General features: G+C 38.2%; 1 protein-coding gene across 2 annotated transcripts in view; it reads left to right on the top strand.

Moving 5' to 3' along the window:
• Positions 1–26940, top strand: part of HYDIN (HYDIN axonemal central pair apparatus protein) — a 346758-nt gene that overhangs the window by 121061 nt on the left and 198757 nt on the right. For both annotated transcript variants that reach the window (XM_070451030.1, XM_070451031.1), the window contains exons 11-12: positions 19632–19750; positions 24280–24503. In XM_070451030.1, coding sequence (XP_070307131.1) covers positions 19632–19750; positions 24280–24503 — 343 coding nt within the window. The remainder of the gene's footprint in view (positions 1–19631; positions 19751–24279; positions 24504–26940) is intronic.

Below are 26940 nucleotides of genomic sequence, written 5' to 3'. Positions count from 1 at the left end.
TGGTCCATAGAGTTGCAAAGAGTCAGACATGACTGTAGTGGCTTCGCATGCATGCATGCACCCACTTGATAGTTCAGCTGACTTTAGAATTCTAGGTTCAAAATAATTTCTCCTCAGAACTTTGAGACCTTGTGCCAAATTTATTATAAAAATTCAGAAGCTTTAAGTCACTCAATTTTCATTCTTTTACAGGTGGCCTGGTATTTCTCTCTCATATTTTCTAGGGTTTTCTTTTTGTATTTGGGTTCTGAAATGTTGTGAAGGCATATCCAAGAGTGAGTTTTTCTAGTTCATTCTCCTCAGCTTTCTATGGGCCAAATCTGATTACTCGTGTATTACTTCAGTTCCGGGAAATTTTTTTTTAAACATACTTTCCTCCTCCTTTTTAATTTTCTTCTTTTGGAGATTTTAATGTTCTAAAGTTAAACATACAGAATTGATCATCTTTTGTTAAAGAATAAGATTTCAATTCTCAAACATGAATAGTAAATTATTTTAACACCATTTAAAGCCATTAAATAAGGATGCCCAGAGAAATACATTTCTGACAATTATTAGTCAGAAAAATCCAGGTAGCTTGTATCTTGCATTCATAGGACTCCTTCCAGTGTTTTCTGGTCTGTGATTGTCTATTTGTACATAAGAGTAAGAAAATGGGCTTATACAGTCATCAAGACAGTATGGTACTGGCACAAAGACAGAAATATAGATCAATGGAACAAAATAGAAAGCCCAGAGATAAATCTATGTACCTATGGACACCTTATCTTTGACAAAGGAGGTAAGGATATACAATGGAAAAAAGACAACCTCTTTAACAAGTGGTGCTGGGAAAACTGGTCAACCACTTGTAAAAGAATGAAACTAGAACACTTTCTAACACCATACACAAAAATAAACTCAAAATGGATTGAAGATCTAAATGTAAGACCAGAAACTATAAAACTCCTAGAGGAGAACATAGGTAAAACACTCTCCGACATAAATCACAGCAAGATCCTCTATGACCCACCTCTCAGAATATTGGAAATAAAAGCAAAAATAAACAAATGAGACCTAATTAAACTTAAAAGCTTTTGCACAACAAAGGAAACTATAAGTAAGGTGAAAAGACAGCCTTCAGAATGGGAGAAAATAATAGCAGATGAAGAAACAAAGGATTAATCTCAAAAATATACAAGCAACTCCTGCAGCTCAATTTCAAAAAAATAAATGACCCAATCAAAACATGGGCCAAAGAACTCAACAGACATTTCCCCAACGAAGACATACAGATGGCTAACAAACACATGAAAAGATGCTCAACGTCACTCATTATCAGAGAAATGCACATCAAAACCTCAATGAGGTACCATTACACGTCAGTCAGGATGGCTGCTATCCAAAAGTCTATAAGCAATAAATGCTGGAGAAGGTGTGGAGAAAAGGGAACCCTCTTACACTGTTGGTGGGAATGCAAACTAGTACAGCCACTATGGAGAAGACTGTGGAGATTGCTTAAAAAACTGGAAATAGAACTGCCATATGACCCAGCAATCCCACTCCTGGGCATACACACTGAGGAAACCAGATCTGAAAGAGACACGTGCACCCCAATGTTCATGGCAGCACTGTTTATAATAGCCAGGACATGGAAGCAACCTAGATGCCCATCAGCAGACGAATGGATTAGGAAGCTGTGGTACATATATACCATGGAATATTACTCAGCCATTAAAAAGAATTCATTTGAATCAGTTCTAATGAGATGGATGAAACTGGAGCCGATTATACAGAGTGAAGTAAGCCAGAAAGATAAAGACCATTACAGTATACTAATGCATATATATGGAATTTAGAAAGATGGTAATGATAACCCTATATGCAAAACAGAAAAAGAGACACAGATGTATAGAACAGACTTTGGGACTCTGTGGGAGAAGGCGAGGGTGGGATGATCTGAGAGAACAGCATCGAAACATGTATATTATCAAGTGTGAAACAGGTCGCCAGCCCAGGTTGGATGCACCAGATAAATGCTCAGGGCTGGTGCACTGGGATGACCCAGCGGGATGGGATGGGGAAGGAGGTGGGAGGGGGGTTCAGGATGGGAAACACATGTAAATCCATGGCTGATTCATGTCAATGTATGGCAAAAACCACTACAGTATTGTAAAGTGATTAGCCTCTAACTAATACAAATAACTTGGGTGGGGGGAGGAAAAAAAAGAAACAATGGTTTTAAAAAAAAAGAAAAAAAAAGAAACTACAGATATGTGACTTACAAAAAAAAGAAAAAGGGCTTAATTTTCAGGATAGTTTGTGCTACTTACCTCTTTGTAGGTCTCCCAGGAATATGGTTGCGGTGGTTATTTTAAACCTGGAGGGAGAGTAATAAGAGTACACAATCATTAGTATCGCGAAGTGCAAAAATTCCACTATTCTGTTATAACCAGCATGTTTCCAGTCCATATCTATACAGGCACTCTTCTCTTTGTGTACAGGGGTCAGGCAGTTTAGAATGGACTGCCCAATCCAAGACTGTGCCATTTTCCACTTACCCTAGGTGTGTGTCCCTTCCTGATGATATTTCCCTCACCTCCCCTGGATGTAGCCATCACCTTGACTTTTATGACAGTCATTTTCTTATTTTTGTGTATTACCACCTATGTATTAATTCCTAAGCAAAACAGTATAGTTTTACCTGTTTTAAAAAATTGTGTGTCTTACACTGTTAGTACTTGAAAGATAAAGCCACTCAGTAAATACTGATTAAATGAATAAGCAGATAAGTGAAAACAAATGAATGAATGAGTGAGTGAATCCTAGTTTGATCCGGTCTCTCCCTTGTGCATGGATGCAGGATTCTCAAGATGGCACTAGGATGAATGTAGAATGCACTACAAATTTCTGGATTGACCTGTTTCCATACTTCAGAACAGCATCATCTACCCCAGACTTCTTAGTGGATCTGGAGGAAATATTGGTACATTAGTGTTCAGATATAGGCTGGAAATGGCCCAGTGGCCCCCACATCACAGGTGCTGGGATCTCCCTCCCATCGATGGCTCCCCTGGGATGTCATCGTGCTTGGCCTTATTCCAGGGGGCTGGCTGCTCTCCAGGAGGTTCCCAAACATTACATAACTAATTGTATTTATCTATTGTTTTCTTTGCAATTCTGAATTCTGCCACAGAATTCACATCCTGGGTAAAGTGAATGGTGTAATTTTCCATCTGCATGACATTCTTTTTTATTTTGTTAGTGATTTATTTAAAGATATGATTGCCAGGAAAGGGTTTTATTTGCATAGTAATTCCATATTATCTTCTCTAAATTCCATGCAATTCTGTGTGTCTTTTCAAGGGCTAGCACTGATTCCTTACTATTATCTTCAGAGGGTTGGTGAAACCTCCTGATTTTAGGTCACTGAGAAGTACTTCTTAGGCAAATAGAAAAGCTCCTTCCCTTGCTTTAATTTGGTTTTCATATATAGTTTGAGCACATAAAATGAGAAACATACAGATATGCTTTTCCTCTTACTTTTTTGCAGAAATGACAGCATACTTTACACAGTAGTTCTAACACTACTTTTTAAATGCTTCTTAGAGATTATTCCATAACACTAAGTTTAAAAGGGTCATTCTTTTTCGTGGTTGTATAGGAATTCTTTGTGTTTATATACCAAATTTTACTTCTAACCTTTTGTCACTGAGAAGTAGAGCACAGATTCAGAAATGTACATATTGTGTGCTGTGGTAGGCAGAGTAATGGCCTCTCCAAGACGTCCATGTCCCCAGTATCTGTGGATATTTTACATTGCATGGCAAAGGGGAATTAAGGTAGAAAATGGAATTTAGGTTACTAATGAGCTAACCTTAAGGTATGGAAAATGTCCTGGGTGACTCAATCAATAATAATCACAAGGGTCCTTAAATGTTCAAGAGGGAGGCCGAAATATCAGTCTCGGTGTCAGAATGCTGCCCTGTATGAAAGATTAAACCAGCCATTTCTGGCTCTGAAGCTAGAAAGGCCAAAGAATTCAGGCAGCCTCTAGGAAATAGGTAAGACAAGAAAAGGTGTTTTCTCCTAGACCCTGCAGAGAGGAATACAGCCCTGCCAACACCTTGATTTTAAGCCGGTGAGACCCATTTTGGATTTGGACCTACCAAACTTTTAAGAGAATAAGTTTATATGTTAAGCCACTAAGTTTGTGGTAGTTTGTTATAGCAGCATTGGAGAACTAATATACTTGTAAGTACAGTGTAACAAATAATTACAGAGCATACATTATGTAATTGCCACCAAGATCAATAATAGAATATTTTGAACCTTCGTTAGGCTCCTGTGTGTTCCTTCCCCGTCATACTCCCTTCACTCCAACTTCCCCCTAGGTAATCATCATTTTCTCCCTCATGATCATTATCTCCTTGCTTTTACTTATAGTTTATATTCCTGTGTATGTGTAGCTAAATATTACAATTTAGTACTGCCTACTTTTGGAATGTGCATAATTGGAATCAATCTACATGTCTCATCCACGTTGCTGCTTGTAGCTCTAGTTGCATTTCATCTTCATTGTTGTAAAGTATTCCATTATGTGAATGTGTGTTCAGAGACAGGAAGTAGCAGGGAAGGCCAATGTCATTGGTCTTGAGGGAGGCCTCTTGGGATGAATGAAATTTAACCCCCATCTCCAACTGCAACTTTTTCTTCATTTGAAAGCTTATATAACTGGGCACCACGAGTACAAAGATGCACAAAAGCATAGCTCCTGCCCTCAGAAAGCATAGAACGGAGTGGGGGGAGCTGACGCATAAACTAACAGTTATGTAATGCCATACAGTGAAAGAATGAAAATTATTGAAAAGAATAGCTCTGTCTTGCAGTTTGCATGGAAGGTCCCGGAGAAAGTGACCCTTGAACTTATTAGTCAAGTGGAAAAAAAAGGAGGGCCTCGGCATGAGAGGCAGGGAAACACTTGTAAAAACACAGAAAACACTATGTAAAAATATGACAAGCCTGAAATGACAAAGAATTGTAAGTTCTTAGAGTGTGAATCAGAGAGAAACTGAGATTTGGGAGGGGACAGGCAGGGGCAAGAAATGAAGCTGTAGGCTGGGGTATAGTAGGTGGGAACCAGTTCTCAGAGGCCTGCCCTTGACTGGCCGACTAAGAAGCTCAGACTTCATCCTCAGAGAGCAGGGAATCCCCGAAGGGCTCTAAGTGGGGAGTGACCAGCTCAGACCTGAATATGGCAAACATAACATCATTAAGACCTTTCCAGTTAATCTGATACTGAATTTTTTTAGTTTAAAATTTTCAGATTTCCTAGAAGTGGTTAAACCTGTGTATTAGATATTTATAAAAACTTGCTGGTGGTTTGATCTAGGTCTCAAAGCTGATCTTTCATCCATCTTGACTTTTCTGTGGAATGTGAAAATACCTAATTTAAAGATTACCCTTAAAAAAAAGAAAGACTCGAAGGGAAACCACACATATTTGGTTTGACTCACCATATGAGAACTTTATTTGAAGGTGCTGCACTCAATATGCCAGCAAATTTGGAAAACTCAGCAGTGGCCACAGGACTGGAAAAGGTCACTTTTTATTCCAGTCCTAAAGAAAGGCAGTCCCAAAGAATGCTCAAACTACTGCACAATTGCACTCATTGTAAAGTAAATAGTAAAGTAATTAGCTAGTAAAGTAATGCTCAAAATTCTCCAAGCCAGGCTTCGGCAACACATGAACTGTGAACTTCCAGATTTCAAGCTGGTTTTAGAAAAGGCAGAGAAACCAGAGATCAAATTGCCAACATCCACTGGATCATCAAAAAAGCAAGAGAGTTCCAGAAAAATATCTATTTCTGCTTTATTGACTATGCCAAAGCCTTTGACTGTGTGGATCACAACAAACTGTTGAAAATTCTGAAATATATGGGAATACCAGACCACCTGACCTGCCTCTTGAGAAGCCTGTATGCAGGTCAGAAAGCAACAGTTAGATCTGGACATGGAACAACAGACTGGTTCCAAATAGGAAAAGGAGTATGTCAAAGCTGTATATTGTCACCCTGCTTATTTAACTTATATGCAGAGTACATCATGAGAAACACTGGGCTGGAAGAAGCACAAACTGGAATCAAGATTGCTGGGAGAATTATCAATATCCTTAGATATGCAGGTGACACCACCCTTATGGCAGAAAGTGAAGAGAAACTAAAAAGCCTCTTGGTGAAAGTGAAAGAGGAGAGTGAAAAAGCTGGCTTAAAGCTCAACATTCAGAAAACTAAATCATGGCATCTGGTCCCATCACTTCATGGGAAATAGATGGGGAAACAGTGGAAACAGTGTCAGACTTTATTTTGGGGGGCTCCAAAATCACTGCAGATGGTGATTGCAGCCATCAAATTAAAAGACACTTACTCCTTGGAAGGAAAGTTATGACCAACCTAGACAGCATATTAAAAAGCAGAGACATTACATTGCCAACAAAGGTCCGTCTAGTCAAGGCTTTGGTTTTTCCAGTGGTCATGTGTGGATGTGAGAGTTGGCCTGTGAAGAAAGCTGTGTGCTGAAAAATTGATGCTTTTGAACTGTGGTGTTGGAGAAGACTCTTGAGAGTCCTTTGGACTGCAAGGAGATCCAACCAGTCCATCCTAAAGGAAATCAATCCTGGGTGTTCATTGGAAGGACTGATGCTGAAGCTGAAGCTCCAATACTTTGGCCACCTCATGCGAAGAGTTGACTCATTGGAAAAGACCCTGATGCTGGGAGGGATTGGGGGCAGGAGGAGAAGGGGATGACAGAGGATGAGATGGCTGGATGGCATCACTGACTTGATGGATATGAGTTTGAGTAAACTCTGGGAGTTGGTGACAGACAGGGAGGCCTGGCGTGCTGCGATTCATGGGGTCGCAAAGAGTCGGACACAACTGAGTGACTGAATTGAACTGAACTGAACTGATGAGATCTTCAAAGGAAGTAACACTTCCTGATTTAAACTGTGAAGTATATTGCTAGAGAACATGGTTAATGGGTGCTTCAGAGCCAAATTCAGGAACTCACCATGGTGGAAGTGTCTCCAGATGTACCCGCTTCCTTGAAAGGCCCAATTATGGTGAAACCTGTCTGTTTTCACTCTGTGCACCCCAAGAGAAACATCTGAGTGTTTAGCACAATTTGGGACTTTTGAGGTTTATCCTAATTAAACTAAAGAATGGAGGTTTAGGAAAGAGAAAGGTAAATTAAGTCATTAAAAAGGTTTTGGGCTTCTCAGAGTACAGGTGGCTCAGGGATAAAGAATCCGCCTGCCAACGCAGGAGACATGGGTGCGAACCCTGTGACAGGAAGATCCCCTGGAGAAGGAAATGGCAACTCACTCCAGTATTCTTGCCTGAAAATCCCATGGACAGAGGACCCTGGCAGGCTATAGTGCATGGGGTCGTGAAAGAGTCGGACACGATTGAGCGACTAACACTTTCATTTTCACTTTCATGTGAGTGATACTCTACATAGTTGTAAGTTGTCTTTCTCAAAACTCATCAGATTGCACCCTGATGATAATATAAGGTGCGTTATTCCTACGAATGTGAAACTGTTTTCTTAATCAGATATTTTACATTCTAAGTTATCAAATATTTCAAACAGAGAAATATATGAGATATATATATATATGTATATATATATATATATATATATATATACAGAGAATAATATGCCAGTATCATCTTTTATACTTACCCAAATTTAAGAAAGCTTGACTAGAAATGCTCATGGTTTTGGTCAGGAAAATCAACATTATAAATAAGCCAGTTCTCCCTGTAAATGCAATGTGATCCCAGTGATAATATCATAAGGTGTTTTGTTTTATTTTAATTAGGTTCATTCTAAAACTCCTTTAGGGAAGAAGTAAATTTCTGATTGCCTAGAAAATTCAACAGGAATAATGTGGGAGGATTAGCTACACTATATATTAAAGCTTATTTAAAACCTATAGTAAATACAATTGTATGGTTCATGAACATGAAGAGAAAGTAACCATCAAATCAATGTTTATTTTTATTTTCATCCTTATTAATCATCATCAGTAACAGCAGCATGTCCTAATCCCCTAAAATCCTATCCTCCCCCAAATCCATATGTCCCAGTGTCCTATGTGAGCAAAATAAAAACCGTCATTTGCTTAAGTCACTTTGCTCTGTTTATCTTTTGATGCATAACAAACTACCCTCCATTCAGTGGTTTAAAACAACTAGCAATCACTTATTTTGCTCATAGATCTGTGATTTAGGATTCAGCAAAGGCAGCACTATTTGCTCCACATGAAAACAACTAGGCAAGCTTGAAAGTAGAGGCTGATAGCATTTTTTAGCTCATCCATATCTGGCACTTGATTCTAGTTGTTGGCAGGGCCCTCACCAGGTTCTGTTTTCTGCAAGCCCTATTGTGGCCTCTCCATGTGGCTGCTTGCTTCCTTGTGGCATGAACAGTGGATTCAGTTATTGAGATGAGAAATCTCCTGCAGTCCAATTGTCATTTCTTTTGTTATCTGTCTTTTTTATCAGATTGATATTAAGAATTACTTTATGCTTTGGTGTTCTACAATTTCACCTCGATGGATTTACCTTTATTTATCCTGCTTCAAACTTGGTATGCTTCTTTAATATAAGTACCTTTCATCAATTCTGGAAAATTCTCAGCAGTTATCTCTTCAGTGTTTTCATCTCATTATCTCAGTTTTCTCCTTCTGGAAATTCTTGTATATATATTTCTTTCCCATGGAATCAAAAATTCTTTTCACTTCTCCTTTCTTTTTTTTTTCTTTTTGTCCCCCTCAATGAAAGCTTGGAGTTTTAACCACTGGATCATCAGGGAAGTCCCTCCTTCACATTTTTTCCTTTTATGGTACATTCTGGGTTTTCTCTAAGATTTTTCTTCCAGTTGACTCTTCAGCTATTTCTACTCCATTTATTTAGTTTTTATTTCATCAATTTGGCTTTTCAGTTTTAGAAGTTCTATTTGGTTTCAATACTTTCATTTATCTCCTTCACATGGTTTCTATTTCTTCATCTACATCTTTAAAGAATTTGAGAATGCTACATGTTAGACTTTTGTATTATCTCAAACTTTTGGAATACTAATTTACATGTTTGTGATAACCACTGATTTTCCTCATGTTGAATTGATTCTTCAGATGACTTGAAACATAGGTGTTGTTAGCTCATCTTTATCATGTGCTGTGGAATGAATGTTTGTGTCCCTTCCACCTCACTCCCAAATTCATATTTTGAAATATAGTTAGTACTCAATGTTATGGTAATTGGTGGGTAGTACCTTTGGATGTGATTAGGATGTGAGAGCAGACTCTTCATGATTGTGGTTAGTCCCCTTTATAAAAGAGACCCCAGAAAGCTCCCTTGTCTCTTCTTCCATGTGAGTGAGAAGATAGCATCTGTGAACCAGGAAGCAGTCTCTCACCATACGCTGAATCTGCCAGTACCTTAATCTTGGACTTCCCAGCCTCCAGAACTGTGAGAAATAAGTGCTTGCTGTTTAACCCTCACAGTGTATGGTATTTTATTATAGCAACCCGAACGAACTTAGCACAGCATGAGTACTAGATCATGAATGGTCCTTCAGAACAATTTTTTATTTCTTCAAGACCTTGCAACTTTTATTTTCTCAGCATCTAATTCTTTCACTTATGTTGCTGTTTGGTTGCCCAGTTGTGTCCAACTCTGCAACCCCATGGCACACCAGACCTCCCTGTTCCTGTCCGTCTCCCGAAGTTTGCCCAAGTCCATGTCCATTGCATTGGTGATGCCATCCAGCCATCTCATCCTCTGATGCCCTCTGATGCCCTCTGAATGCCTTCTGCATTCAGTCTTTCACCTATCAGTTCAGTTCAGTTGGTCAGTCATGTCTAACTCTTTGCGACCCCATGGACTGCAGCATGCCACCTCCCTGTCCATCACCAACTCCCGGGGCTTACTCAAACTCATGTCCATCGAGTTGGTGATGCCATCCAATCATCTCATCCTCTGTCGTCCCCTTCTCCTCCCATCTTAACCTTGCCCAGCATCAGGGTCTTTTCAAGTGAGTCAGTTCTTCACATCAGGTGGCCAAAGTATTGGAGTTTCTGCTTCAGCATCAGTCCTTTCATCTATAATATAGTGTAAATTTGGATCCTGTACCTATACATGGGACTTTGAGTTCTAGCAGGGGTGTCTTTCCCTTATTCAGACTGCAGGGTAGAGGACAGGCTTCATCACTACCTCCCTAGACCCAAAGGTAGAATTTTTCTAGTTCTCTTTTTGGAAAGAGGCATCCTTTCCAAGGGCCTGGACTTATGCAAGGATCTAAGTTCAGTTCCTCATTCCCAGATGGGATCATAGCCATATGCCCTGTTTCTGTGAGGGCACTTAAACTGAAGTCATTACATCATAAGATTGTATATACTTTACAAATCTCTGAGTTCTTTTTTTAACTTCTGAAAGTGAAAATGAAAATCGGTCACTAAGTCGTGTCTGACTCTTTGATGACCCCATGAACTGTAGCCTACCAGGCTCCTCTGTCCATGGGATTTCCCAGGCAAGAATACTGGAGTGGGTTACCATTTCCTTTTCCAGGGTATCTTCCTAACCCAGGGATCAAACCCAGGTCTGCTGCTTGGCACATGAATTTTTTATTTCTAGCAGCTGATAAATTCCTCTTTCTTTTTTTTTAGACTTGGATAAATATTAAAGCTACATGTTTGTCATACTTTTAATAAGTTCTTTTTGTATTTAAAATGAAAGGATGTGCTGAGTCAGCTTACTCTGCCCTGTTGTCAGAAGTTAATGTAGTTAACAGTGTTTATATATTTCTTGAGATAGCGTTCTTAGAGAATCTGCATTGAGTCACTCTGGCTGCTCATTAAAAATGTGGGTTCTTGGGTTTCATCTATGTTTTATTGCATCGTAATCTGGAGACGGTGCTAGAGAGCATCTGTTTCATTGTGGACTAAAAAGTAAGTGTGTAGCAAAGTTGCAGGAAATGATTTATATAGAGATAAATCAATTGTGTTTCTAGACAGAGAAGAATGGGAAATTGAATTTTTAAAAAAGCAATATTATTTACAAAAGCATTAAGAAATACAAATTACTTAAAGATAAACTTGACAAAAGATGTGGAAAACTTTAAAACATTGCTGAGAGAAATTAAAGAAAAAATTGAAGAACTGTACCTTGTTAATATAGGTAAATTAAATATTAAGATGTCATTTTTCTCCAAAATTCATTTATAGATTCAATGCAGTTCAAATTAAGATCCAAGTTGCTTTTTTTTTTTTTTGATAGAAATTGACAAACTTATTCTCAAATTCATATGGAAATGCAAAGCATTTAGAATTGTACCAAAATAACTTTGGGATAGAAGAATAAAATTGGAAGGCTACTATGATTTGATTTCAAGACAACTTTTAAGCTATGATAATCAGGATAGAGGCTTCCCAGGTGGCTCAGTGGTAAAGAATCCAAGTGCCAATGCAGGATGCACAGTAGACGCGAGTTTGATCCCTGGGTTGGCAAGATTCTCTGAAGGAGGAAATGGCAACCCACTCCAGCATTCTTGTCTTTAAAATGCCATGGACTGGTCCTGGTGGGTTACAGTTCATGGGTCGCAAAGAGTTGGACATGCCTAAGTGACTGAGCACACACACAGTCAAGATAATCCAAGATAATATCCCCACCTCAAAATTCTTAATCACATCTTTTGTCATGTAAGATAGTATTCACCCTTTTGTGGTGTGAGGTAATATTTATAGGTTCCAGGAATTAGGACGTGGTAATCTTTGGGGCCATTATTTGGCCTACCACAGATCCTATGTTGGTGCCCAGTTGTTTTAGCTCTTTATACTATGTAGTCCATCTTTCCTACTGATTCTCAGCACCTGTTCTGTCCTAAGTCAAATTTACATATATGTGTGCATTTATTCTGAGTTTTGTATTCTGTCTCCTCAGTTATAGTGCCCCAATACCACACTCTCTTAATTACAATGTATTTATAATAGATTTTAATATATGAAAGGGCAAGTCCCCTCACTTTGTGTATCTTTAGAAATGTCTTGGTTAATATTGGCCCTTTGATTTTTACATTTAAATTTTATAAAGAACCATTACATTCTGCCTGTTGGCATTTTGTTTAGTAGCACATTAAAATTATAGATTTAGATCAGTTAGAGAAAACTTGACAATTTTATAACATTGAATCTTCTCTTCAAAACATAACCTAGTTCTCCATTTATTTCGATCTTTCTTAATATCTTTCAGTAAAGTTTTACAATTTGTTCCTTGAAGGTCTTAAGTATATTTTATTGGACTTATTCCTAGGTATTTTATATTTTTGTTGCTGTTTTAAACAACATCTTAAAAGTTAATTTTTGACTCTCTATAGAAATGCAGTTGATTTTTGTGTATTAATTTGGTAAACATCAATCTTACTCTGTCTTATTAATTTTAAAAAGTGTTTATAGATTCTTTAGGATTTTTCAGGTAAGATCATCCTAAAATGTTAGTAATGACGATTTGTTCTTTCCATTTATACATTTTCCCCCCGTGTCTCATTGCACAAGAATGGAGCTCAAGTATCATATTGAACATCTAGTATATCTCAGATGGCAGGTTTTTGAAAGCCCAAGGTTACATTTTCTGGTGTTTGATACAATGTAGTCTAGTACATTCATAGATTTTAGGGCTGGGAAAGAGGTTTTATAGCACATCTCCCTGCTTCTCAGCTGTGAAACCAGAACACTGTAATCATAAATGAGAAGCTTCCCTATTTTAAAAATATTTTAATATTTTGATCTTTTGTTGAGGAATCTGTCCTTAGAGCTTTCTAGTTCCTGCAGGCTTGTCCACCTTGCTGCCTTTTGCCCTGCTTCAAAGATCTTGTGGAAATGTAGCATTTATAATGTAACACTAAAATTTAAATTAACTCTTGCAAATGCAAGTCTGGGTATTATTTTACTCCTATTTTGCCCTGGGTTAGGGAAATGGCTAACTACAAATAAGATAGTCACCTTTGAAGTAATTAATAATTCCCAAAGAAACATTGGCTCCTGATTTATTATTACACATCTCCTTTTTTTTTTTTTAAAAAAAAGAAAAAGGAAGGCAGTCAAGGTAACAGATTGGAAAAGCTTTAAGCCTGACAATAATGAATAGGCTTGCAATTTATTTCACAATACATTTGCAGTTTTCTTTCTTTGCCATTCTGAAAGTTGGATCTCTGTCAAAATACTTTTTTCTTGACAAGGGAGTACAAATCACTGCCTTCACAACAGGTTTGAAGATTAAAACTCTGAAATAATGGAGTAGGGTAATAAGGTTTGGGTTCTCTGGAATTTTTACTGATGTTCTAGAGTGTTGTCAAACTAGCATCTGATCAGTACCTCCAGGGATCACATGGATTGGGGGAACCCTTTGAATAAATCTACTGTCCCAAACATTGCTAAAATTGCTCGTTTCTTGTAATCAAAGCAATCCTTGCCTAATGACCACTGTGTCGCCAACCACTAGAGGGGACGGATATGTGTGCGTGTGTGTGCTCAGTTGTGTCTGCCTCCTTGGACCCCATGAACTGTAGCCCTCCAGACTCTTCTATCCATGGGATTTCCCAGGCGAGAATACTGGAGTGGGTTGCCATTTCCTTCTCTAGGGGATCTTCCTGACCCAGGGATGGAAACCATGTCTCCTGCGGCTCTTGCATTAGCAGGTAGATTCTTTACCACTGTTCCACCTGGGAAGCTCAGAGACAAATGTCCTTGTTTTTAAAAAGATAGTCATGGAGAGAAGATGTTAAAGATACAGAACCTAAATAGCAATAGAAGACAATGAAACATAAAATATCACAAGGAGTTATAATGATAATAAATTAATTAATTAATAACCAATAATGTCACTTGGTTGTTCAAAATGTATTTGCCCTAATATTGAAAATTACATTTAATGGAGCATCAAAATTATTTCAGATGTTTAAAATGTTACATGAAGAGCAAATACATAATTTTTCCTTAAATAGTTTGAAATTATAGTGGTATAAATTTAAGGAAAACCTATTAAATTATCAAATATTTAGAGCATTGATTTTTGAGGGAGAACATGGAGAGACAGAAACTATTCAACCCTGTTAATACTGTTGATGTTTATGTGTAAATTAATGCAACCATTCTGAAAGACAATATAGCCATAGCTCTCAAACTACGAAATGTGCATCCTTTTGTTCTGGCATTCTACTTCCTATTGTGGTGAGCTGGGTGATTTAGATTAACTTCCTCAGTCTCACTCTCACATACACACAATCTCAGAGCAACTAAAAGAATAAAAGAACAGGAAAAAATATTTTTTTAAACTTGTTTAGAAAGCAAAAGAGAGCTGCCAAGACACTGAAGGATTGGTAGGCCAAGATCCATGAAAAGAAAGAAACCAAAACGATCAGATCTGGGGGGGCCTCTTTATCCTTAGTGACACTGGCTTTGGGCAGATGCTGCAAAGACTGAAAAATTAAATGGAGTCAGGAGAGAAAACATAGGAGCTCATGGGATGCCCAAGGAGAAAGGGCCCTGGAAACCCCCCATGCATAAAGGTAGGAACCAGTAAAGTGGGGACTAGAAATAAGTCCTTAAAAGAACTAGAGCTCAACTTTGGATCATTTTTCAGGTACAGATTTGATTAAGATGCTTCCCCACCAAGGTTCCAAGAGATAATTAATCCCTAATGTTCTAAGGTATCTTTTATATATGAGAAATTTAACTTCTCTTCTGTATGTAGGATGGTCCTCACTACGTACCCTTCTTGGTAGAATTGAGAAAATAGTTACTTCAGTGATTTGGTGCAGGGCTTAATTCTGTCCTAGACTCTTGCTGCCAGTGGTTAGATTTGGTTATCTGGGGTCACTAATATCCCCTCATTACCACCCAGTTCCTGGAGGAAGATAACATCTTCTGAGGGTTTCAAATTATATCTACAGTTTCTTATGTACACTGATCAGCCTCCATTAAAAATAACCAAGTATATAAGGAGGTAACACAATCTGATATAATGTTAAGATAAACAATGGGAACAAACCCATAAAGAGCCAAGTAATTGAATTTTTCAGACACAGATTTTTTTAAATGTTCTCACTGAAAACATTGAGCAGAAGCCGGAACTACAAAAAATCCATTAGGAAGTCTTGCACTGAAAAGCTATGATGACAAATTAAGAACTCAGTAGATGAATTTAATAGCCTGTTACAGCCAGAGGTAGATTTTGTAAACTGGAAATTAGAAAAAGAAAATAACCAGTACACTAAAGCATGTAAGGACAAAATGCAGATAAGAGCATAAGAACTGAGGGGAATGAGGCAAAAAGCTTGTGTGTGTGTGTGTGTGTGTGTGTGTGTAAAGAAATGGGAAAATGGAGCATAAGCAATATTTGAAGAGATAATGACTTTAAACTTTCCCAAATTGTTGAAAGATATTCATGCATAGATTCAAGAAATGCAGTAAATCTCACAAAAGATAAATCCTAGCCACGAGAATATTATAGTAAAACTGCAGAAAGACAAAACTAATGAGCAAAAAGACAATCAACTGAGTTCTCAACAGAAATGGTAGAAGACAAGAAAGACTAGCATGATGCCTTCAAGTGCTTACAGAAAATATAGGAAACTGATCATAAATGTATTCAATGACATTAATTACACTCTATGTTGTAATGAGAAGTTGGAAACACTTAAATATCCACAGAAGGGACTGGTTAAAAGTATTTAGTACATCTTTAGGTGATGATATGTAAAAATGTTCCAGATGTCTTCAGTCAGTTCAGTTCAGTCGGTCAGTCATGTCCGACATTTGCCACCCCATGGACTGCAGCACGCCGGGCCTCCCTGTCCATCACAAACTCCCAGAGTTTACTCAAACTCATGTCCATTGAGTCAGTGATGCCATCCAACCATCTCATCCTCTGTCATCTCCTTATCCTTCTGCCTTCAATCTTTCCCAGCATCAGGGTCTTTTCCAATGAGTCAGTTCTTCGCATCAGGAAGCCAAAGTGTTGGAGATTCAGCCTTAGCGTCAGTCCTTCCAATGAATATTCAGGGCTGATTTCCTTAAGGATGGACTGGTTTGATCTCCTTGCAGTCCAAGGGGCTCTCAAGAGTCTTCTTGAACACCACAGTTCAAAACCATCAATTCTTCAGTGCTCAGCTTTCTTTATAGTCCAGTTCTCACATCCATACATGACTACTGAAAAAACCATAGCTTTGACTAGACGGACCTTTGTTGTCAACGTAATGTCTCTGCTTTTTAATGTGTTGTCCAGTTTGGTCATAACATTTTTTCCAAGGAGCGTCTTAATTTCATGGCTGCAGTCATCATCTGCAGTGATTTTGGAGCCCAAGAAAATAAAGTCTGTCACTGTTTCCAGTGTTTCCCCATCTATTTGCCATGAAGTGATGGGACCAGATGCCGTGATCTTACTTTTCTGAATGTTGAGTTTTAAGCCAGCTTTTTCACTCTCCTCTTTCACTTTCATCAAGAGGCTCTTCAGTTCCTCTTGACTTTCTGCCATAAGGGTGGTTTCATCTCTGTATCTGAGGTTATTGATATTTTTTCCGGCAATCTTGATTCCAGCGTGTGCTTCATCCAGACCAGCATTTCTCATGATGTGCTCTGGATATAAGTTAAACAAGCAGGGTGACAATATACAGCCTTGACGTACTCCTTTCCCAGTTTGGAACCAGTCTGTTATTCCATGTCCAGCTCTAAATGTTGCTTCCTGACCTGAATACAGATTTCCCAAGGGGCAGGTCAGGTGGTCTGGTATTCCTATCTCTTTCAGAATTTTCCACAGTTTGTTGTGATCCACACAGTCAAAGGCTTTGGCATAGTCAATAAAGAAGAAATAGATGTTTTTCTGGAACTCTTGCTTTCTTGATGATCCAACCAATGTTGGCAATTTGATCTCTGGTTCCTCTACCTTTACTAAATCCAGCTTGAAAATCTGGAAGTTCACAGCTCACGTATTGTTGAAGCCTGGCTTGGAGAATTTTAAGCATTACTTCACTAGTGAGTGAGATGAGTGCAATTGTGTGGTAGTTTGAGCATTCTTTGCATTGCCTTTCTTTGGGATTGGAATGAAGACTGACCTTTTCCAGTCTTGTGGCCACTGCTGAGTTTTCCAAATTTGCTGGCATATTGAGTGCAGCACTTTCACAGCATCATCTTTTAGGATTTGAAATAGCTGAACTGGAATTCCATCACCTCCACTAGCATTGTTTGTAGTGATGCTTCCTAAGTCCCGCTTGACTTCACATTCTAGGATGTCTGGTTCTAGGTAGTGATCATACCATCGTGTTTATCTGGGCCGTGAAGATCTTTTTTGTACAGTTCTTCTATGTATTTTTGCCACCTCTTCTTAATATCTTTTGCTTCTGTTAGGTCCATACCATTCCTGTCCTTTATTGAGCCCATCTTTCCATGAAATGTTCCCTTGGTATCTCTAACTTCCTTGAAGAGATCTCTAGTCTTTCCCATTCTGCTGTTTTCCTCTGTTTCTTTGCATTGATCGCTGAGGAAGGCTTTCTTATCTCTCCTTGCTATTCTTTGAAAGTTTGCATTCAATTGGGAATATCTTTCCTTTTCTCCTTTGCTTTTCACTTCTCTTCTTTTCACAGCTATTTGTAAGGCCTCCTCAGACAGCCATTTTGCTTTTTTGCATTTCTTTTTCTTGGGGATGGTCTTGTTCCCTGTCTCCTATACAATGTCACGAACCTCCGTCCATAGTTCTTCAGGCACTCTGTCTATCAGATCTAGTCCCTTAAATCTATTTCTCACTTCTACTGTATAATCATAAGGGATTTGATTTAGGTCATACCTGAATGGTCTAGTGGTTTTCCCTACTTTCTTCAATTAAGTCTGAATTTGCCAATAAGATGTATTATTAAGTTAAAAAAAATGGAGGCAAAAAATAGTACATAGCTTATGTTCTCATTTACATTGACAGTTCTTAAATAAGATTAAATGTGGAAGGATTGGCCCAAAATGATAACAATAGTTATTATCTTTGTATGGTGGAATTATGATAGAATTTCCACTTTCCCTTTTAATATTTTATAATGATCATGCAGGTATACCTCATTTTAAAAGGGAAACAAAACCAGTCAGTACTTTAAAGGCTTGTGCTCTGTATGCATTGTGGCTCTGTAATAAGGGATACTATTTCAGTTCAGTTCTGTCACTCAGTCATATCCAACTCTTTGCAACCCCATGGACTAGAGCATGCCAGGCTTCCCTGTTCATCACCAACTCCTGGAGCTTGCTCAAACTCATGTCCATTGAGTTGGTGATGCCATCCAACCATCTCATCCTGTTTCTTCCCCTTCTCCTCCTGCCTTCAATCTCTCCCAGCATCAGGGTCTTTTCAAATGAGTCAGTTCTTCACATCAGGTGGCCAACGTATAGGAGTTTTAGCTTCAGCATTAGTCCTGCCAATGAATATTCAGGACTGATTTCCTTTAGAATGGACTGGTTGGATCTCCTTGCAGTCCAAGGGACTCTTAAGAGTCTTCTCCAACATCACAGTTCAAAAGCATCAATTTTTCATCACTCAGCCTTCTTTATGGTCCAACTCTCACATCCATACATGACTACTGGAAAAGCCATTGCTTTGACTAGACGGACCTTTGTTGTCAAAGTAATGTCTCTGAATTTTAATATGCTTTCTGGGTTGGTCATAGCTTTTCTTCCAAGGAGCAAGCATCTTTTTATTTCATGGCTGCAGTCACCATCTGCAGTGATTTTGGAGCCCAAGAAAATAAAGTCTGGATTCCATTTCCTCTACATGAAAGAAGCTGTAAAGTGAGGGTCAGGTAGACTCCTGGACTCAGATCTGTTAATGCCCTGCCTCTTCCTAAATCTAGGAAAGATCAGTGTGAACAAGTCTCTTGGAGCCCCATGTCAACTCTCATCTTATGGTCATATTTTAGAGATCATTTCTCTTTGATTTAGAGAAATTATTTTCCTTTGTAAGAAATTTAAGGATACAGTTAAGATATGGGGTTAAATTAAAAAAAATTTTTTTTCCACTGAAAGATCAATCTCACCTGCAATATAAACTGTCCTCTAAGATTAAGATCTAAAGGAGATCAGTCCTAGGTGTTCATTGGAAGGACTGATGCTGAAGCTGAAACGCCAATACTTTGGCCACCTCATGCAAAGCGTTGACTCATTGGAAAAGACCCTGATGCTAGGAGGGATTGGGGGCAGGAGGAGAAGGGGACGACAGAGGATGAGATGGCTGGATGGCATCATCGACTCAATGAACATGAGTTTGAGTAAACTCTGGGAGTTGGTGATGGACAGGGAGGCCTGGCGTGCTGCAATTCATGGGGTTGCAGAGAGTCGGACACGACTGAGTGAATGAACTGAGCTGAACTGAAAGTTAAGAAACTAGTAGTATTTTTGTTTCTTAACTATAAGCTAATTATTTAGCATTGGTTAAATTACATTCCCTCAGTCCATTGCAGGGTGCTGTTGCAATAATCTTGACTGGTTTTGTTAATAAGAAGTTGTGGGTGATCTAGGGTAATAGAGCATCACTTAGGATAATAAAATCTGAATTGTTTTTACAGGTCGAGAGATCCGTCTGCCCCTCCGAATCAAAGGGGAAGGAATAGGACCAAAGATTCATTTCAACTTTGAGTTGCTGGATATTGGGAAAGTTTTTGTTGGATCTGTACATTGTTATGAGGTAAACATTAGGATTGTTCATTGAGAATCAAAAGTATGTGCTGTTTTTGTTTGATTTTTTGTGTTTTTATTGATAGGAAATTTTTGCTATCATATTTTTTTTTTACCGTTACTCACACCTATTTGGACCCCAAATGATCAAACTCCTCTTCCTCCCTCCCAGTTTTACTGAAGGAAGCAATTTTTTCCATCCCTTTTAGCCCTTCTAACTTTACAAAAGGCATCAAATTCATAATTTTATTGATTTTATCAGCATCATTTTATGAATTGCAAAGGGGGAACACCATAAATATTAATACATCTCCCTATCTGTTTAATGTTTGTTCTCTAACAACATAAATCCTACAGATGAGAGAATGGAGGACCTGTTACATTTTCCAGAATGTCCTAATGAGGATAGCTGTTTTCACACTTCAGAGTTTTCTCTAATTTAAAATTTTAATTTAATTTTCTCTGATTTAAAAACCAATCATCCTGATTCCTGGAAGCTATCTCCTTGTTTTGTCTTTCCAATTAAATAGAAAATGATTTTTTTACATGGTGTTCCCATGGGTTCATGAGGATCAAAATTACTTCAGTGTCGCTTCATCATTAAATTCGTGTCTAGGACATTTGTTTACACTACATAAAACTATAACCTAGAAAGGTTATTGTGGAAAGATTCCTAAATTGTGTTTGTATTTCTATAAATGTAAAAACAAAAGCATTCATTTAGTGAGAGACAGTCATCAGGTTCCACGCTCTATTATGTGTGCATGCCTACATGTGCATGTGTCATTTCTAATTTTTATGTACCTGTTTTATAAATGAGAAATATGAGGTGCATAGCAGTTAATTCAACATTCTCACCCTTCAGGTGTGTGGACCTTACATGTATTAGTTCTCTTGGTCCTCACAAAAGCCATATGAAGTAGGTACAATGACTGTCCCCATTTTATAGCTGAGGAAACTAGAGGAGGTAATGCTACATACCATAACAAACAAATACAGTAATGTATCTGTTTTGTTCCTAACATAAAGTCCCAGACAAGCTTGCTCATCAGTAGAGGGTTCTCCTCCTGCGGAGGATCAGGAACTCTCCTTCTATCTCATGGCTCCGCCACCCCTTACCCCTCACATGTGACTTGCAAGATTGCAGTGTCACGTGTATCACACTGACAGTAGAAGAAAGAGCATGGAGGGATGCACACAAGAGGTTTTTATAGGAGGCAGCACCAGCAGTGGCACGTATCTCTTTTGTTCACATTCTGTGACTGCGAGGGTGACTGGGAAATGTAGTCTAGCTATAGGCACAGGAAGAAGAGGATTTAAGTCCAGTGAACAGCCAGCTTCATTCTGCCACATTTGTTAAGTAACTTGGCAAGGTCACATAGCTTGGAAATGTTAGTGAGCAGTGAGTGGCTAGGGCCCGACATCGTAGGGGATGAGACGGCCCTTTGCTGGCTTGTCAGTCGCTTGGCATCCCATTATGGGCAAATCCGGTCTACAGGCAACTCACCTTTCAGCCCAGCCTAACCTGGTATGGAAGGTAAGTGCCCAGCTGATGTTGAGAGCTTCCTGCTGTGTCATTTGTCATCACGTTCATCAGAGTTAACGATATCTCAAATGGGATGATTTGAAAGGTAAATACAGATGTTAATGTCATGTTGACGTGGAATATACCTAAGAGCACACTTTAAATGAAGTAATCAGTTGCATGACTATCAGAAAATGAAAAGTGCACACCCACCATGTTGCATTGTGCCGTGTTGCATTCTGAAAAAAATAGTCATTTAGAGGGAAACAGGTATGAATTCTTATTGAATTGATATTCTGCCTGTAATTTATCCAGAATAAATTTCACTTATACCTTAAAGACTGTGTCTTATAGGTGCTGCAGCAGAAAAGAGCATTTAGTTCTGATGCAAAATGGATAGGGTTTGCCTGAATATAATAATACTTTCTTACAAATTTTAAGAGAAGTGTACTTGAGCCCTTCACTTCCCACCCTCCCACATTTGAGCAGTAACAAACCACAGCCAGCTAAATAAGTGTTAAATGGAGTGCAGCATTAGACTGGACAATTTTGAGAGCTGTGCAGTGCCAGAGAAGGACATGGTAAGGTGCTTCTTATAGGAATATTTTGCACACATTGCGTATTTAATGCTGATGCCTCATTGCATCTCTGTTTCAATTTATTACATTACCTGCTTGAGATGAATTTGAATAACTAGCTATTGCTCTTAGTCATTGCTGAGCTTAGCAGATACATAAAGAATAATCCCCAAGAGTATACACCATTCCCCAGTGTAATTAGAAGAAAAACAAATGAGAGGTGAAGTTCTTCTATAAATTTACCCCTCTCCAAGGAGTTGGACTACAGGGTAAGGGCATTACTAGTAATCAGAAGATGTCAGAATTGTGCTGCCAGACAATTTCCTGGATTCCGTATACATAGGTAGTTTCTGGTTTGTCAGGGGGGAGAAGAATGAAACGCATATTCTTGAAAATAGAGTTGGCCCCTTATAGAAAATCTGAGTAAGACAACAGTAAAGGCAGTCCTTGTACCAGCTCAGAGAGGAGAGCAAAGGTCCTTCAAGTTACCACCAATACCTTTGAGTTGCCTTCACGTTACCACTAACTGGTACAGATCAGTTGCATCTTAAGCACAGATAAATCTTAAACTCATTTGGCTTAACACTGGGTATATAAATATCAATCATTGTCCTTTATGAACACTCATTGCCACTCACTAGTCTAAAAGTAACGTAAATTAATAAATTTCATTTTCATGGCAATCTGAGAAGTTAGTAGTACTTATATTTTACAGGTAGGGAAATAGGCACAGAGAAGCTAAGCAGGTTCTGCAAGGTCACACAGCTTGTAAAGTCAGTGGAAAAGCTGGGATTTGAACCCAGGCATTTGACTTCTGAGACCATGGTCATAATCACTTTTCTACATGGTCCTTTTAAAAGGAGTAAAGAACAAAATGTGGCTCCTATGACCAAGGAACTTAGAACGAGGGAGATGGGAAATAAATGTAAAAAGATGAGGAACATCAAGTAACAGGTATCTTGTGGTGAATCATTCATCTTCTCTTGGCAGGAGCAGTTTCTTCCTTTGCAAGAGCCCCTGTCTCTATTCTACTTGTGCTCTTGATTCCTTCTTCTCTGCTCCTTAGGAGGCAACCTAATCTAGTGGACCCCCTACACCCATCCAAATCCTATTACCTTATTTACCTAGTCCCCTTTTCTTATTACAACATCAAACATCTAATCTGGGCCTTGAGTGCATTATCTCATTTAATAGTACAAATAGACTAGATCTCCTCTACCATACCTTCCTACAGCTTTGCCACCCCCATTTTCTCTTTTTACCACTAATATTGTCAAAACAGCAGTCTGGAACAGTCAACCACTATTTCCTCTGCACCTGTGCACTCCCTAAACATTTGTACTCTGGATTCCTCAGTCACGCTCTATTGGAATTACTTTCTTCTTTGAGGGCAGGGATGGCCCAATTAAAAATAAAATATCTGTAGCATTTTCTCAAAGCTTATTCTCCTTGACCTCTGTCCATATTCAACGTCTTTTGGAAATTCTCTCTTGGCTTTCTCAGTTCCTGACATGCCTCACATACCTTTTTGAATCTTTCTTCATTATCTCCTCTTTTTCTTCCTCCAGTGATAGGTTGAGTGTAGGTTGAGGGCACTTACTACACAGAGAGAATTGCTGTTCACTTGTTCGGGTGTAAACATTGGCCAGGAATGGAGATTGTGTTCTAGAAGTCCAGGGATAGAACTGTGTGGCAATACTACAGGTTCATGACAGCAACTGTGGCAAATGGCAGCAGGAGCAGTAGGCAGAGCCAGCGCAGAGGCCTCTAAGTGCCAAGCATGAGCTTTTTACACACACCTAGTGTGCAAATATGGGCAAATTGGTTCCAGAAACTGATATGTAGGAATAAAACTTCTCTGTAGTAAAACAGTAGCTTGCATAAGCATCCCCAAACAGTTATCCCTCCATTAGAGTGTGAGCTGAAAGTATCACAATAGGATGAAATCTAATGGTGTAACAAAGAGAATCTTTGCAATCTGGAATCCACAATTATATCTCATCTACATTCTTCAAGCTACATTATAAAGGTAGGCTTAGATAGTTCTTGCTCCTGTATTCTGACTTGATTTTTACTTTTCAGCATGTCACTTAATCCCAGCCTTCTCATGTATATAAGAGAAAGACCTACCTTCCCTTGATAGTTTTATGGATAGAATAAAAGGTACTTTAAGGTTCTTCTTCAGTAGATGTGATTATGATCAGTCTTTATAGCATAAGTATAATACATATGACTAACTCCATTTTAAAGAGGAAATAAAAACACAAAATTATTTTCTGGCTTGGGACTCCTGTCTTTAAACAGAACACTGTTCATTTTTCCCCTGAGGTTTTTCTTTGGAGCTGTCTTCCTGCAACTGTCTCTGTGTTGGTGCTTATATGAAAATAAATCACAGTCCCGTTGCTTACTTTTTTCATTCTTGTCTTTTTGATACAGGCAGTGCTATCCAACAAAGGCAGCATTGATGCCCTCTTCAATGTGATCCCTCCAGTTTCTCCTCTGGGGGCCTGCTTTGTTTTCAGTCCCAAGGAAGGCATCATCGAACCAAGCGGAGTCCAGGCTGTCCAGATCTCCTTTAGTTCTGCCATCCTAGGGCGCTTTGAAGAAGAGTTCCTGGTCGATGTGAATGGGTCATCTGAGCCTGTGAAACTGACCATTAGGTAAGTTGCTTCTACAAGTAATATGGAAACTGAAGTTTTTACCTATGCTTTCGTAAACTTCAAAACTAGATCACTTTATACATTAATGGAGAGTTACTAGGTTGACAGAATGTTTATTTTCTGTTAATAGCACTATTGATACCTATCTGAAAATAACAATTTGACTCCCTACTGATTACTTTTTAAAATCCAGGCACAAACATAAAATGTAAAAATAAAATCCTTTCATAAAATTATTTTAGAAACCAGAACTAGCTCATGTCTTGAATATCGATATCTGTCTTTGTTGATATGAATACGTCAATATATAAGGATGTTTTAAATTTCTACCAGTGTTTCTCTAGTAGACATGTATAACTTCTTGTAACATGGATGCAATTGCTCTTTGGGGATCTAGTTTTTCTTTAAATTATAACCTTATAAAATAAAGACTTAAATTAGTTTCTACTTTATCTCTCTGTTTTACTATGTTTAGGGAAAGTAAGTTACTAACACCTGGATAAAATCATCTTCTATGACTAAGCTTTGGTTGTTACCCTATTAATAGTTTCTCTAAACTTTCACCTTTTGTTTTTTTCCCATCTTTTGATTTTATTTTAAGGAAATTATTTAAATGGTCTTACGTCTAATGCCACCAGGAATTATAAAACTCTACTTGTGGTGTCAGTCAGCCAGCGCTAGACACTTGAAACTTTTGTGGTAGACATCTTTTGATGCCTTCTCCGGCTGCTGTTTGTCTTCAGGTTTTAAAAAGAAGTTCTCTGTAACCAGCCCGTGGGCAGACCTATAACTTTGGTTCCTGTTGCTTTAGAAGTTCATGTCTTCAGAATAGATTGCAGATTCTATTTGGATTCCCACAGCAACAGGTTGTTAATTAGGATAGTCTCTCTTATTTTGGTTCAGAAGCCTAGCAGGACCTCACTCCATCTACAGCTGAAGTCTCTCCCTTGAAGTCTAGAGATGACATAGAAAAGAGACAGGTACATTTCTGAGCCTTGAATGATCCTAGGAAAACTTATTGATTTTAAGATATCTACTGAAAATGTAGAATCTTAAGATTGACTTGAAGGTGATTACCATTTCTTCTCAATTCTTTCACCTAACTATCTCTGCTATAGGGTGAATTACATCCTCTCAAAATTCCTATGTTGAAGTCCTAACACCCAGTACTTTACAATGTGACTGCACTTGGAGATGAGACTTTTAAAGAAGTAATTAAGGAAAAATGAGGTCATATGAGTGGGCCTTAATCTAATATGAATGATGTCCCTGTCAGAAGAGGACATTAGGACAGATACACAAATAGGAAAAGACTGTGAAAAGACACAGGGAGAAGGTACCCATTTGCGAGCGAAAGAGAGAGTTCCTCGTAAGAAACCAGCCCTGCCAACATGTTGATCTTAGACTTCCAGCCTACAGAACTATGAGGAAATAAATATGGACACAGTTAACAACAGAGCCCAAAGATACATGAAGCAGAAGCTTACATAATGGAAGAGAGAAATAGGTAATTGAACAGTAATAAATGGAGATGTCACTACCCCACTTTCAATAATGGATAGAACAGCTCGCCAGAATATCTTAATAGAAGAGTTGAATAATACCGTAAACCAACTCGACCTAACAAACACCTGTAGAACTCGCCACCCAACAAGTGCACTTGGAGCATTTCCCAGAATAGACCATACGTGAGTCCATAATGCAAATCTCAATAAATTTTAAATAATTTGAATCATGCAGAGTGTGTTCTTCAACTAGAAAGAAATAAAATGAAAAATCAAAAGTAGAAGAAAATGTAGAGAATTTACAAATATGTGGAAATTGAAAAACACACCTAAATTACCAATAGGGCAAAGAAAAATATTACAAAATACTTTGAGATAAATGAAAGCAGAACAAAGAGTACCAAAACTTATGAGATGTGGTAAAAGTAGTGCTTTGAGGGAAATTGATAGCTGTATTGAGTGCCTGTATTTAAAAAGAAAAAAGATCTCAAATCAATAACCTAAATTTCTACCTTATGAAACTTGAAAAAGAAGAGCTAACTAAATCCAAAGCAAGCACAAGGAAGGAAATAATAAAGATTAGAGTGGAAATTAATGAAATAAAAAAGAAAAACAATAGAGAAAAAATAAAACTGAAAGTTGTTTTTATTTAACATTGTATTGAAAGTTCTATCCAAGGCAATTAGGCAAGAAAAAGAAATAAAAGACTTTCAGATTGAAAAGGAAGAAGTAAAGCTATCTCTCTTTGCAGATGACATGATTTTATATGTAGAATATTCCAAGGATTCCACCAAAAAGCTATAGAGCTAGCAATTGAGTTCAGAAAAATTATACAATATAGGCTCATATACAAAAATCAATTGTATTACTGGAGAGTAGCAATGAAAATTCAAAAATGAAATTAAGAAAATTCCTCTTACAATAGTTAAAAG

This window comes from Odocoileus virginianus, chromosome 20 (genome assembly GCF_023699985.2).
Source record: "Odocoileus virginianus isolate 20LAN1187 ecotype Illinois chromosome 20, Ovbor_1.2, whole genome shotgun sequence".
Classification (NCBI taxonomy): domain Eukaryota; kingdom Metazoa; phylum Chordata; class Mammalia; order Artiodactyla; family Cervidae; genus Odocoileus; species Odocoileus virginianus.
The sequence above is the reverse complement of the archived record's forward strand: the minus strand, read 5'-3'. Positions and strand labels throughout refer to the sequence as shown.